This window comes from Polypterus senegalus, chromosome 14, assembly GCF_016835505.1.
Source record: "Polypterus senegalus isolate Bchr_013 chromosome 14, ASM1683550v1, whole genome shotgun sequence".
NCBI classification, from domain to species: domain Eukaryota; kingdom Metazoa; phylum Chordata; class Cladistia; order Polypteriformes; family Polypteridae; genus Polypterus; species Polypterus senegalus.
Window position 1 is genome coordinate 134,732,431 of NC_053167.1, and position 15,819 is coordinate 134,748,249.

The following is a 15,819-nucleotide window of genomic DNA, read 5'->3' on the forward strand; positions in this document are numbered from 1 at the left end:
AATCCCTTATTTTTACGCCCATCTAGGCAGCAGGGTTTAACTTTGTACTTTTGTTTATACCTCAACTGTGTGACATCTCTAATAATATTACTGTTAATCTAATCGTTTCGTCTTTCTTTGGCCTCCAGATGCTGTCTTGGACATCACATTCATTGCAAACATGCAGAAGAAGGAGACAAAGGACTTATACCTGTCCTGTATCTCCGGAGAGCGAGACCCTGGCAAAGAGGGGCACCTCCAAATCCAAAAAGACAACAGCATCATCAAGGTGACATCTCCCCCCGAACTGTCCTTCATCAAGAAGACTGAGGGGGAGCTCCGGGTCACAAATTTGACCTACAAAAGTTACTGGGGGATTTTCTACTGCGTGGCCAAGACGTCAACTGAACAAACAAAAATTCCTCTCATCAATAACAGTCCATCAGGTAGGCAAGACCGTGGGTTGATAATGATCTTGGGGGTCCTTACAAGTGAAGGCGTAGGTCATGTTAGATTTCACAGTCTTGGAGGTTGGATTCTACGATGAGAAAAGCGAGGTTTTGGATTGGTGTTTTGAGGTATGGGGTGACAGGAGATGGAGAGGGTGACTCTTCCAAGGTGTATACGGAGGACTCGGAGTCTTCAGACCCCCATTACATTCTGCTCATTTTGTTGTTGTTTTTGAAGGATAACTTTGAGATTTTTACCCAACAGTCTACACACAATGACTCATAATGACAAAACGATTGCATGTTTACTAAAAATGTATCAATTTATCAAAATGTATCAAAATTGATCAAATTTATTAAAAAACCAAACACTGAAATTGCTAATTCATAGAAGTTTTCAGCTATGGGAGTCCCGATTGGGCTCAGGCACCTCCTGTCTGCTTTAATTCTCCTCGAGATGATTCTAGAAGTTGATTGGAGTCCACCTGTGACAAACCCGATTTTTTTGCTCAATTAAATGAATTCATTGTGTCAGCATCAGTAAGCGAATAAACACACTAAATTCAATAAGTGTTCATTTCATGTTTCTTCAGTTTTCTGCGTGATACAGTCAATCTGAATTTATATTGGTGTTCAGCTTGAAGTCTACCATAATTACCAAACATCTGAAAATATTTGTTGTCCGATGTTATGTCTCTTTACGTCGTGCCTTCCACCGTTCCTTCTTCCAGCTCATGAATGCATTGTTTTATGGAAATTCTCCCAGAGATTTGTTTTCGTGTTTGTGCTTTTTTAAAGAAGCCACCGAGAGATGACAAAGAGTTGGGATCCCATAATTTGCTATGTCTACTGTTTAATGCCAAGAAAGTGGTGTAGTTGAGATGTTTAGGCTATGACATCATCTGTGATGTCCATCACACTTAGATGAATTTACACAAGTCCAGCTTTCAGTGGGTAGTGGGAAAGGAGCCTTTCTATAGCGCTGGTTTGGTGGGATTGTAAAAAGGCGGAGAGGTGGGAGTCTGGTTGTGGTCATTGCTCCTCCTTTGAAAGCAGCCACACCACATGCATTTCAGAAGAGATCACCCACCTGAAGCTAAGCCTGTCTAGGCCTGGCCAGTAACTGGATGGGAGACCATCTAGAAAAAAAGTTTGGGTTGATGCTGGAAGAGGTGTTGGTGAGGCCAGCAGGGGGCGCTAACCTTGTGGTCTGATTGTGGATCTCAAAAATGGGGCTGTCTTACAGATGAGATGTAAAATCAAAGTCCTGACTCTCTGTAGTGATAAAATATCCCTGGGCGTTGTTCATAGAGCGTAAGGTGTATCCCGATGTCCTGGATAAATTATCCACCATGGGCTGGTCATTCAGGCCCCCTAATCATCTCCTGTAAATATGATTCTGTTCTTTGGTTGAGACGTATAACTGAGGTCCTGACTCGCTGCAGTAATAAAAGATCCCTGGGCATCCTTCATAAAGAGCAGGGTGTACCCCAATATCCTGACTAAATTGCCCTCCATGGCCTGGTCATTCAGGCCCCCTAATCATCCCCTGTCTCTAATTGATTTGTTCCAACCCAGTTTCTTAATCAGAAGTTAGTTATTGTTTATGATCAACAAAATTTATTTATATTGAACATTTTCATACAAATAATGGAGCTCAAAGTGCTTTACAGGATGAAGAAAGAGAAAAAAGACAATGTAAGAATTAAAATCAGAGAACACTAATTAACATAGAATAGGAGTAAGGTCCGATAGCCAGGCAGGACAGGAAAAACAAAAAAACTCCAGACAGCTGGAGAAAAAATAAAATCTGCAGGGGTTCTGAGGCCATGAGACCACCCAGCCCCCTCTAGGCATTCTACCTAACATCAGTGACCTCAATCAGTCCTCATTGTATTCAGGTTTCTCATGGAAGGACTTGATGATGACGGTCACGTGAACCTCTGGCCTTTAATCCATCAATGTAGGGACATCACGGTGCTTTGATCAGGTGGTGGTGGCGCAGGTCACCACCACAGAAAACCGGAAAAAGAACAGAAGAGAGAGTAGGGGTTAGTATGGATTTTGAAGCCACCATGAATAGTAATGATAATTAATTGAATATGCAGAGCATCAGGATTAAATTAAAATGAACTTATGAGAAAGCCATGTTACAGTAATGTGGTTTTATCAGTTTTTTTAAAGTGCTCCACTGTATCAGCCTGGTGAATTCCTATTGGCAGGCTATTCCAGATTTTAGGTGCATAACAGCAGAAGGCCGCCCGCCTCACCACTTCTCTTAAGTTTAGCTTTTGGAATTCTAAGGAGACACTCATTTGAGGATCTAAGGTTACGATTTGGAATATAACGTGTCAGACACGCCGATTATATAAGATGGAGCAGAGATTATTTAAGGCTTTGTAAACCATAAGCAGTATTTTAAAGTCAGTTCTGAATGACACAGGTAACCAGTGTAGTGACATCAAAACTGGTGTGATGTGCTCGGATTTTCTTTTCCTAGTTAGGATTCTTGCAGCTCCATTCTGCACTCATTGCAGTCGATTGATGTCTTTTTTGGGTGGTCCTGAGAGGAGTGCGTTACAGTAATCTAGTCGACTGAAAACAAACGCGTGAACTAATTTGTCAGCATCTTTCAATGATATAAGAGGTCTAACTTTTGTTATATTTCTTAAATGAAAAAATGCTATCCTAGTGATCTGATTAATATGCGATTTAAAATTCAGGTCACAGTCAACAGTTACCCCTAAATTTTTTACCTCCGTCTTGACTTTTAATCCTAACACATCAAGTTTATTTCTAATAACCACATTATATTTATTATTGCCAATCACTAAAATTTCTGTTTATTTAGCTTGAGAAAATTAGTACTCATCCACTCAGAAACACAAGTAAGACATTGTGTTAGTGAAACAACAGAGTCGGGGTCATCAGGTGCTATTGATAAATACAGCTGTGTGTCATCGGCATAGCTGTGGTAACTCACGTTATGCCCCGAGATAATCTGACCTAACGGAAGCATGAAGATCGAAAAACTTACTTATTTATTTTGGTGGTCTTGCTTGTTAAGGTTCTCCCACCCTAAATGACCTATTTCAGTCTTAAACAGCTGCATTCAGTGTTGTAATGGCTCCTTATTAGCAGTTCTCCGTCTGACTTGTTTCCATTTACAGCTGTGTGCACTCTCTGGTTTAATACAACACTGGACAAATAATAAAAAATGGGACAAACTGAAAATGATCAGTTTTAGTCTTCAAATCATTTGGATAATATCCTTGAAAAGGAAAAATAAAATCTACGATAACAGAACCTAATATGGCAGACTAACAAGCCATAAAATTTAATAAGGTCCGATACTGGCAACGATTGGATTCTAATTGAGTAAGTGGGTTAGAACAAAAACCTGCAGCCACTGCGGCCCTTTAGGGCCGATGTTGCCCACCCCTGGTTTAACCGTAATTGCATAAAATTCTGAACCCGAGTCATGCTCGGGGTTAACGTCAAGGAGATTCATTACTACTAACCCCCATGTGGTTTGTATTAACAGACAAGAAGCATTTTTAATGAACAGTACAGTACCAAAAGAGTCCAGTCTTCATCTCAGCTCACTGCATAGTGCAACCATATAGCAAGACAGGAAGCACCAGTACTCCAAAGACTTGGACCTTCATCCTTTTACAGAGATAATGGGAGCGCCACACACCCCTTACCAGCAACCTTTTGAACCCCCATGCTCTCCCACTCCATTTACTGATACTTACTCATAACTTATCTAGAAAATCCAGTGCCAATGTGTGGCAGTTAAAAAGTGATCCAATAAATAATCCTTAAAACGAGTTTAAGATTCCAAGGTAGGAATCTTAAGCAGTCTGCTCTGCTTACCCCATATGGCATCTTGCAACTAGAGGAGACATCCTGTTGAAAGGCACAGCCAACCTTTCCTCATAGGCTCAGGTCCCTGATGTCCCATGGGCCCCAGAAGGAGTGTGCCATGCCTCGCTCCTCCAGCTCTCGCTGCCAGCTATCCCAAAAATGCTCAGCCAAATGGCCCTCTTCAGCCCCCAAGCACCTTGAGCAAGGCCATTAACCTGCAATTGCTGATCGCTTTTGAGTAGTGAGAAAAGCGCTATATAAATGCAAAGAATTATTATTATTACGCTCCTCCAAGGGGTTCTCCTCCCGGCTGCCTGCCTACTTTCTTCCACACCCTGGTGGCTCCCAATCCTGTCTTGATTCTCCCGTCTTTAACCTCCATATCTTTCTTTTCTGTTCCCCTATTTTTCTTGCCTCTATCTTTGATCTGTCTCTCCATCCGCTGTGCAGGCTCCTTTATACCACCTGATCGGGTGCAGAAGTGATGCATCGCTACCTCTGAAGTGTGAATGAGGCAATGGACTGATCTGCCCACATTCGCACGTGTGTGCGCGATCAGCCAAATACCCCAATCAGCCTGGGAGTGTTGAAGTAGATTAAGCCGCAATGGGCACCCTCAGCCCCAAAGCAGGCACTCGGAGTCTCAGGACAGGCAGCAGAATCAGTTTTATTGAGTGATGAACACACAGTCCTGGTTCAGATGACTTGAGCAATTAATGAATATGGCAATCTTCTATTTATTACAATTCATATCACAACATACCCCCTCTTCACACAATTTCCCATCCTCTGCTTTACAGGGTTTCTAATAATAATGACCGCGTTCAGCCCCTTTTCTCATAACAATATGCTGCCATCACAGACTTTGTCATAACAATTTACCCTTCCCTCTCTGTTTCTTTTAGGACTTTTGTCGACAGGAGGGGCTCAGGGCGCATGTCGACAAAAGTCAACATCCAAGGGTAGAGGGCGACAATCAACTGTTAATGGTGACAAAACTCACTGTTACATCACAGGCATTCCCTCTCTGTTTGGAGGAATGTTAGACTCGACTCGGCATCTAATCCTTGCGTGTACGTAAGTTATGAAATGTAAACTAAGGCAAGATGACATCGACATCTCATGAGAGTGCAGAAAAGAAAATGCTCAGCAGACGATGTTTTGTGTATTATCGCTGAGTCAGACTCTGATTTTTCAGAATCTGATTTTGTTGAGAGTGATCAGGAGATTGAGCAAGAGAACGAGGAGCTGGCATCAGCTGATCAGACACCAGCCGATGCCTTCCCAGCTGATCGGCTGCCAGCTGAGCGCCTCGCGCAGCCGATGCACCAACAACAAGGTTCGTGTGGGAGGAATACCTAGACATTGATCCATGGGAACCAAACTAGCTACCGGACTTCACAAGACGGCATGGCTTGCAGTTGGACACGACAGATTATCAGCCGCTGGACTACTTCAGGCTGCTGTCTCTTGATGTTGTTTTCAGCTACTGTGAGACGAGACAAACAGGTAGGCAGAGAAATTTTTTGAATTGTGGGCAGCGCTTGCATCACATTCTCATTTTTCAAAGTAGAAACCCACAACAAAAGATGGGATGAAGGGCTTTGTGGCATTACAAATAGAGATGGAACTAGACTGGTGATATAACTTCAGGGAGCATTGGTCTAAATGTGCTTTGTCCCCAGGTTATGCCGCGTGATGATAGGTACGTGCTGCTGCAAAGTTTTATTCACTTCTGTGATAACAAGAAGCAAATGCCAAGGGGTGAGCCAGGCTATAACCCCCGTTATAAAGTTCAGCCCCTGCTTGACATTGTGGAACCAACATATTAACAGTTTTATCAGCCTGGCCGTGATTTGCCTTTGGATGAATCTACAATAAAATATAAAGGACGCCTTTTTTTCCGCCAATATATGCCAGACAAGCCCACAAAGTATGGCATAAAGGATTTTGTACTGGCAGAAGCAAACACTGGTTTCTGCCTGAAAGTAATAACATATACAGTAAAGTATTTCTTTCTAAGAGAGGACTGTACCTTGACACGTCAGGTTGTGCTGGAGCTACTTCAGGGCTGTAAACATTTAGGTCATGTTGTGTACATTTGGACAGTTTTTATACATGCCCAGAATTGTTCATGGAGCTACAGAGCAGGGGATTTGGAGCTTGTGGCACAGTGAGGGTGAACAGGAGACAGAGGCCTTCAGAGTTAAAGATGAAAAGAGGTGACAATACGGTTTTCATGTCAAACGGGTGACTTTCCAGCAACATATGAGAACAAAAAATAGAATCCTGACCTGTGTTGTGTGCAGCAACAAACAATTGAAAAGGAGGCACCAGTGCAACACGTATTGTAAGCAGTGCAACGTGGCGATGCATGCAATTGGCTGCTTTGAGCGAGATCAGACTTTGCAGGACTTTGCTATGTAACATGTACATAAGCACCACAGCCACCATAAACAAATAAACAATCACAATAATCTCAAACCTCTCCTCCACACCTCCCAGCAAGTGTTGTCTACCTTCTCCCAGCTCTGGCTTGCTTGCTGGGTTCCCATCAGTCCTTTATATAATCTTCGACCCGGAAGTGCTTCTGTCCCTCCGACCACATGACTGGCTAAGCACGTCCATGTCTAATGAAGACCTGGCTTTTTTCTTCAGCTTGGAAGTACTTTGGAGCTTCCATCCTCGTGATTCCTCATACTTCTGGGCTATAGGGAAAGGATGAGTCCCCAGGTCCTTTGACAGCTCCCCCTGGTAGCACCCAACAGGGCTGAGAAGCCAAACTCCAAGTCCCAGGATGCTCTGAGGGAATCCTGGGCACCGCTACACTCCAGCATTTTGGGGGAGGCAGTGTCCAAAAGTATCTGCCTTCCCCCATCCTTCCCTCCTTTGGGCCATCCGTCACAAAATATACACGTTAATATGTGTATATGTGGTGTTCCACAAGGGTCTATCCGGGGTCCGCTGCTCTTTTCGATCTACATGCTTCCATGATGTCAGGTTATCTCAAGGCATAACATGAGCTACCACAGCTATGCTGATGACACATAACTGTATTTATCAATAGCGCCTGATAACCCCGACTCTCTTAATTCACTGACACAAGGTCTTACTTGTGTTTCTGAGTGGATGAGTAGTAATTTTCTCAAACTAAATAAGGAGAAAACAGAAATTTTAGTGATTGGTAAAAATGGATATAATGAGGGTATTAGAAATAAACTTGATCCATTAGGATTAAAAGTCAAGGCGAAGATAAATAATTTAGGGGTAACTATTGACTCTAACCTGAATTTTAAATCACATATTAATCAGATTACTAGGAAAGCATTTTTTTCACTTAAGAAATATAACAAAAGTTAGACCTCATATCATTGAAAGATGCTGACAAATGAGTTCACGCTTTTATTTTCAGTCGGCTAGATTACTGTAACCCACTCCTCTCAGGACCACCTAAAAAAGACATCAGTCGATTACACAGGGTGCAGAATGGAGCTGCCAGAATCTTAACTAGGAAATGAAAATCCAAGCACATCACACCAGTCTTAGCATCACTACACTGGTTACCTGTGCCATTTAAAATACGGCTGATGGTTTACAAAGCCTTCATAATCGTCTCCATCTTAAATCTCAGAATTTCTTACACCTTACAGTTCAAATCATAACCTTAGATCTTCAAATGAGGGTCTGCTTAGAATTCTGAGAGCTAAACTTAAAAGAAGTGGCGAGGCGGCCTTCTGCTGTTATGAACCTAATATCTGGAATAGCAGACCGATTGAAATTCACCAGGCTAATACGGTGGAGCACTTGAAAAAACTGCTAATAACACATTACTTTATCATGGCTTCATCTTTGTTTAATCCTGATACTCTGTATATTCAATTAATTATCATTATCATCCATGGTGGCTCTGAAAACCGTAATAACCCCTACTTTCTCTGCTGTTGTTTCTCTGGTTTTCTATTGTGTTGATCTGCGCCCCCACCACCTGATCAAAGCATTGTGATGTCCCTACAGCCAGATGTCCACATGACCGTCATCATCAAGTTCTTCCATGTGAACCCTAAATACCATGAAGACTGATTGAGGTCATTTATGTTAGGTAGAATGCTTAGAGGGGGCTGGCTGGGTGGGACACCTGCAGATTATATTTTTTCTCCAGCCGTCTGGAGTTTTTTTTTTCTTCATTTTTTTCTGTCCTCCCTGGTCATCGGACCTTACTTTTATGCTATGTTAATTAGCATTGCCTAATTATATTTTTTATTTTTTCTTTCTTCATCATGTAAAGCACTGAGCTTCATCATTTGAATGAAAATGTGCTATAGAAATAAATGTTGTTGTTGTTGTAATATGAAAGTGTTCCCATAATTAAGCCTTGAATGCTTAGAGAAACTTATTTAATCGGTTATATCAGGCAGAAGACCCCACAATTGAGTTTGTATAACAAAATCGAGCTGCTTGTTAGCTCACTTCCATCAAAGAACACAACGTCCTTGATGCACAGAAATTTAAATCAAAGCAAGTAAAAGGGCAGTCAGGTCACTCTTCTATGCTAAAATCAGTTGTGGCCTTTCTTAATGAAATGGTCTATCATGGTCTAAGACTAACTGTCACCCTTACTCTTTTGTTTGCTCACGATTCTCTTTGCATATATGCAAATCATCAACTTTAAGAATCTTTTCTATAGGAGAGGAGTGTGTTTGCAAACACCCAGACCCAATTGGAAGCCCCCAGACTTTTCAAGATGCGATTATTTATTTTAAAACCGCATTGCGCCGTGGACCACTTGTCACATAATGTTATAAATGCTCTTTTGTTTCAGGAGCGGTTCATCATCTTGTGTTCATTTTTTGAGTAGTGATTTCAGGAAGTGGGGTATATCCTGTGAAAAGTGATTCATGACTTAGTGGAAAGAAGTTCAAATCTTAGGGCAGTGAGTAATAAAGTAGAGTTATATTTCAGTAGAAAAAAAAAATATTTTTCTATTTTTTGAACTTTTCTAATCCAGTCGATGGTCACTGGGTGGGCGCCAGAGCTCATCCCAGAAGCACTGGGCAGGAGACAGGAACCTGAGTCAAAATGCAATGGTGTCTCCTGCAAGGCTCAGTTCATTTTCTTTTCTTTTCTTCGCCTATAAGAAAGAAACAATGCAAGATGTGATGATGCAGCCCGTTTATAGTGTTTGTGACATCCGCTTACACAAAGCCATCTCCTGAATCGCTGTTTGGCCTGCAGGCCTCAAGTCCATTTGAACTTTCACCAGTTTTTCTCAGTTGCTCCTTAAATGAAAATGGTAAATAAGCACATATGAAAACCTGCCCACTAGTAAGTTAGTTTCTCACAACAGAAGGTCATCTCTCATTGTTTTCATTCTTTTGAAAATGAGTAAGATTTGGTTTGTATAGGATGAATTTTAGTTGTACTGGTTGTGTTGCCAAAACAAATTCTATGCTTCTCTTTTTGTTCAGTTTTACTCTGCAGAACGTTTCGACACGTGTGCATGGGGTAATTCCTCGTATGCAGGCCTGTTAATTCAGTTGTCAGAAACGTTCCTTTAATGGGGATGTATAAAGGAAATAGTTCAAAAATAGAGGTGTAAGCGGTATGGTCAGGCATTGTCTCAGAAACAAAGAAAATTTGGGACCCCTGTAAGGTCGCCCCTTTTAATTTGCCTTCAGACAAACTTAAAATTTCAATAAACTAAAAGGAAAATCCATGACTTTGTGCTACTCCCTAAACTGGTAACTCTCTTGAAATGGAAACAAAAGTAACTTTGTTTAGCGTCGCTAAGGCAGCGCTCCGTTCTGCGTTGGGCTCTGGTCTTCCTAAGACACCTTCTCCTGGGACTTCTGGATTTTATGGTGGCCAGACCAGAAGGAGCAGGAACTACATGCCTTTATTGGGCAGTTTCTTTGCACTATGAGGACAGAAAAACAAGAAAATAAGGTCAGCAGTAGCTCCCCCTCTCGTCTCGGCCGGGTATTGCATACTTGAACTAAACCCACAAAGTGGATAATAAAAACCTGTCCCAGCATAGGAGGTCTGGTTCGAATTTACTAGGACAGAGAGCTACAGTGCATGTCCTGGGGCAGCATAGGGTGCATATAACTACAGAGGCATGCAAAAGTATATTGATCCTCCTGAAAGTCATCCTAATTTTCTGTATGACAAAAGATTTGTACACATTTATCCAATTTGTATTTTTAATGTGAACTCTTACACTGTAACAACCCAATTCCAAAGTCCAAAAAAAAAACCATTTTCTGTAGATATTTTTAACAGAAGAAGACAAACTCCAAAGTTAGTGTTTAATAGATTAAGTATTTGAACCTCTGTACCAAGGTTATTATAGTTTTTTGTTTTTTATATTAGTTTTTATTTGTATATTTTTTCTGACCTTGCTTGGAAATTCAGATTAGTTTTCGTTTTCCTTCATCGTGTATTTTTAGTTTTAATTTAGTTTTTATTTTTCAAAGACATTTCTATTTTATTTTTATATATATTAGTTTCAGTTTTTGTTTTTGTAATTATAGTATGGTTAAAGAGCTACTATGTAGTTTAATTTTTGTGTCACAATGAAACAGAATTATCCACTTAACAGGTTTGGATATAATATGAGTTTAATGTTAGTGGAAGCTTACTACACTACATGACACACATTACTATTTGGTTTTGTTTTTGTCTGATATACAGGTACTGAATATGAACAATTTTACACAATTTAAGAATTTTTAAAATATTTTCTATTTGTGCTGAACAAATCTGCGCCGACTATTGGCACTTTTTTCTTTTCCTTTAATTGCCCAGAATGGGCCAATTTGTAATGAACTTTAGGTGAATTTTAAGATGTGAGGATTTTTTACTCTAAATGTCTACAGCATACAACATATCCTGCTCCAAGACAATGTGCTTATAATAAATGCCTTCAATATTGCATTCAAAAATCTCCGATACTGGTATTTGTTATTTTCTACCAGCCATATTGATCTCTGATTCCATCTCAGGCACAAACAATTTATAGACAGGATTTTGCACCTGCAGGCATGAAAAGATATAAAAAATAAGAAAAGAGATTCTACTGTGTTCTAGCAGGTGTGACCATGAAAATAACAGGGGCTAAGGAAGAACAAAACTCTTAGCCTTGAATCAGTGTGCAGACCCCACCTAGCTGTATCGAGGGAAACAAAGAAAAACAAGCATGCAGTGTCAAGGTTAGGGGTAATGAGACTTGAATTGCCCGCCATAAGAACAGTAAACCCATAATGAGCAGAGCAAGAGCAGGTAATAAAAGTATGGATAGCCACAAAAAGACAGAAGCAACATCTGAGATTAAGAACAATATATACTGTACACTAGCAAAATACCCTAAGAAGTAGTGTGTTAAAGAAGTAATGAAAAGAAAAGCATTTTAAAAATAATGTAACATGATTGTCAATGTAATTGTTTTGTCACTGTTATGAGACAGAAGCAACATCTGCTCAAAAAATTAAAGGAACACTTTGAAAACACATCAGATCTCAATGGGAAAAAGAAATCCTCCTGGATATCTATACTGATATAGACTGGGTAATGTGTTAGGAACGAAAGGATGCCACATCGCTTGATGGAAATGAAAATGATCAACCTACAGAGCCCTGAATTCAAAGACGCCCCAAAATCAGAGTGAAAAATGATGTGGCAGGCTAGTCCATTTTGCCAAAATTTAATTGCAGCAACTCAAATTGTACGCAGCACTTTGTATGGCCCCTGTGTTCTTGTATACATGCCTGACAACATCGGTGCATGCTTCTAATGAGATGACAGATGGTGTTGTGGGGATCTCCTCCCAGATCTGGACCAGGGCATCACTGAGCTCCTGGACAGTCTGAGGTGCAACCTGGTGGCATTGGATGGACCAAAACATAATGTCCCAGAGGTGTTCTATTGGATTTAGGTCAGGAAAGTGTGGTGGCCAGTCAATGGTATCAATTCCTTCATCCTCCAGGAACTGCCTGCATACTCTCACCACATGAGGCAATTGTCGTGCACCAGGAGCCACTGTACCAGCATAGGGTCTGACAATGGGTCCAAGGATTTCATCCTGATACCTAATGGCAGCCAAGGTGCCTTTGTCAAGCCTGTAGCGGTCTGTGTGACCCTCCATGGATATGCCTCCCCAGACAATCATTAACCCACCACCAAACTGCTCATGCTGAATGATGTTACAGGCAGCATAATGTTCTCCATGGCTTCTCCAGACCCTTTCACTTCTGTCAAGTGCTCAGGGTGAACCTGCTCTCATCTGTAAAAAGCACAGGGCACCAGTGGTGCATCTGCCAATTCTGGTATTCTATGGCGAATGCCAATCGAGCTGCATGCTGCTGGGCAGTGAGCTCAGGGCCCATTAGAGGACATGGGGCCCTTGGGTCACCCTCATGAAGTCTTTCTGGTTGTTTGGTCAGAGACATTCACACCAGTGGCCTGCTGGAGGTCATTTTGTAGGGCTCTGGCAGTGCTCATCCTGTTCCTCCTTGCCCAAAGGAGCAGATACTGGTCCTGCTGATGGGTTATGGACCTTCTATGGCCCTCTCAGCTCTCCTAGAGTAACTGCTTGTCTCCTAGAATCTCCTCCATGCCCTTGAGACTGTGCAGGGAGACACAGCAAACCTTCTGGCAATGACACGTATTGATGTGCCATCCTGGAGAAGTTGGACTACTTGTGCAACCTCTGTAGGGTCCAGGTATCGCCTCATGCTACCAGTAGTGACACTGACTGTAGGCAAATGCAAAACTAGTGAAGAAACAGTCAGAAAAGATGAGGAGGGAAAAATGTCAGTGGCCTCCACCTGTTAAACCATTCCTGTTTTGGGGGTCATCTCATTGTTGCCCCTCTAGTGCATCTGTTGTTAATTTCATTAACACCACAGCAGCTAAAACTGATTAACAACCCCATCTGCTACTTAACTAACCAGATTAATATCCCATAAGTTTCATTGACTTTATGCTATACTCTGATTAAAAAGTGTTCCTTTAATTCTTTTGAGCAGTATATATGTGCACAAAACCATGCTTTTATCAAGGCTTCCGTCGGGTAGTCTTTTGAAATGAAATTTTCCTCCAATCAGTCGTAGCAACGTGCTTTCTTCCGATACACACACACATATACTTATATATATACATATCTACATTTTTGTACATTTTTGTAGCTCTGATGTGTGCATCAATGTAATCGGTGTACCAGGAAATCATGCATTGACAGAAGTTCCCCTTTGCTTGGAATGCAAAGTGCGATTAAATGCATTATTTTTTAACGCGTTATGGAGCACATGCATCGAAGCTTCTCAGCTATGCTTGTGCTAAGAAAAGGAAACATTTTAAAAATAACGTAACACGATTGTCAATGTAACCTTTTGTAAGTAGTGCCTGGAGGATTCAGAGTGTGGAGAAACTCTAGAGACAGCGTGTGTATTAACTTGTGGATTTTTCTGTGAGTATTTGGTGGCAGCATCACAAAGTTGCTTCCGCAAGACTGCGTTAGCTGCGGAACTCAGCTCAGAGCGAAATGAGGTGAATGGGAGGGGAGATGATGACGTGACTCCCCCACCCACCTTAACTGTCAATCCCCCCACAAAGACAGTCTCTCGGAATTTGCATAAGCACAGCCCTTCACCATCAAAGTGAACTTAGTTACAAAGTGATCAAAACTCTCGTTTATATCCTGCGTCCTCTCATTAAACTTGTATCCCGCATTAGCCGTGGGCATGACAAACGCCAGCGGCAACCTGTCTATGATCTTAATTTAAACTTTAGGTTTACACCGTGCTTTGTTTTTGAAGTAGCTGCACTCATGAATATGCTTGTATGTGTTTGACCGATGTTGCCTTACTAATTTTGGTCCTGAAGCCAGTCATTTCATCAGGTTTGGGCTGCCGACACCTTTTGTTGGTACTCGAACTGCTACTGCTAGTGCTAACAGCATACAGAGTGTCTGTGTTCACTGTAACATGTTTTGCATTTAGATGGTACCGTAAGGTTGAAGTGCTTGGGTGGTATGGAAACTCGTTTTTGCACAGTTTGCACAAAACCACGCTTTTATCAAGGCTGCTGTAGGGTAGTCTTTTGAAATTAAATTTTCCTCAAATCCGTCCTAGCAACGCACTTTCTTCCGACTCTAACATTTTTGTAGCTCTGATGTGTGCATCAATGTAATCAGTGTACCAGGAAATCATGCATTGACAGAAGTTCCCCTTTGCTTGGAATGCAAAGTGTGAATAAATGCGTTATTTTTTACCGCGTTATGGAGCACATGCATCGAAGCTTCTCAGCTGTGCTTGTGCTAAGAAAAGGAAACATTTTAAAAATAACGCAACACGATTGTCAATGTAACCTTTTGTAAGTAGTGCCTGGAGGATTCAGAGTGTGGAGAAACTCTAGAGACAGCGTGTGTATTAACTTGTGGATTTTTCTGTGAGTATTTGGTGGCAGCGTCACAAAGTTGCTTCCATAAGACCGCGTTAGCTGCGGAGCTCAGCTCAGAGCGAAATGAAGTGAATGGGAGGGGAGCTGATGACGTCACTCCCCCACCCGTCTTAACTGTCAATCCCTCCACAAACACAGTCTCTCGGAATTTGCATAAACACATCCCTTCACCAGCAATGTTAATTTCGTTACAAAGTGATCAAAACTCTCGTTTATATCCTGCGTCCTCTCATTAAACTCGTATCCCTCATTAGCCGTGGGCATGACAAACGCCAGCGGCAGCCTGTCTATGAACTTAATTTAAACTTTAGGTTTACACCGTGCTTTGTTTCCGAAGTAGCTGCACTCATGAATATGGTTGTATGTGTCAGTCGCTCGCTTCTTATTGTTTCGCTGCCTTCTCAATTATATAATGCATGTTTTCTTCAGCGCTTTTTGGAGCTCTTCCTTGTTTTCTACGTACTGCGTTGACAGTCAGTTCACGTGATTACGTGGGAGATGTGATGATGTCACACGAAACTCCGCCCCTCACAGCCATCGAGCTCAACTCCATTACAGTATATGGAGAAAAATAGCTTCCAGTTATGACCATTACGTGTAGAATTTCGAAATGAAACCTGCCTAACTTTTGTAAGTAAGCTGTAAGGAATGAGTCTGCCAAGTTTCAGCCTTCTACCTACACGGGAAGTTGGAGAATTAGTGATGAGTCAGTCAGTCAGTCAGTCAGTGAGAGCTTTGCCTTTTATTAGTATAGATAGATAGACAGATAAAGAAAGGCACTATATAACAGATAGATAGAGCCATCTATCTATCTATATATAGTGCCTTTCATTTCTATCTATCTCTATTTGTCTATTTATCTATCTATTATATAGTGCTTTTCATATCTATTTATAGTACCTTTCTTTCTTTATCTACTGTATCTGTTATATAGTACATTTCTTTATCTATCTATCTATCTATCTATCTATCTATCTATCTATCTATTATATAATGCCTTTCTTAATCCATCTCTCTCTCTCTCTCTCTGCCTGTCTGTTATATAGTACCTTACACATCTATCTAT

At 41.3% G+C, this 15,819-nt stretch overlaps 1 protein-coding gene across 2 annotated transcripts in view; it reads left to right on the plus strand.

The window, feature by feature from the left end:
- The window catches only part of tie1 (tyrosine kinase with immunoglobulin-like and EGF-like domains 1), a 197,828-nt gene that overhangs the window by 18,125 nt on the left and 163,884 nt on the right, over positions 1–15,819 (plus strand). For both annotated transcript variants that reach the window (XM_039736139.1, XM_039736140.1), the window contains exon 2: positions 129–425. In XM_039736139.1, the coding sequence (XP_039592073.1) occupies positions 129–425 (297 nt within the window). The remainder of the gene's footprint in view (positions 1–128; positions 426–15,819) is intronic.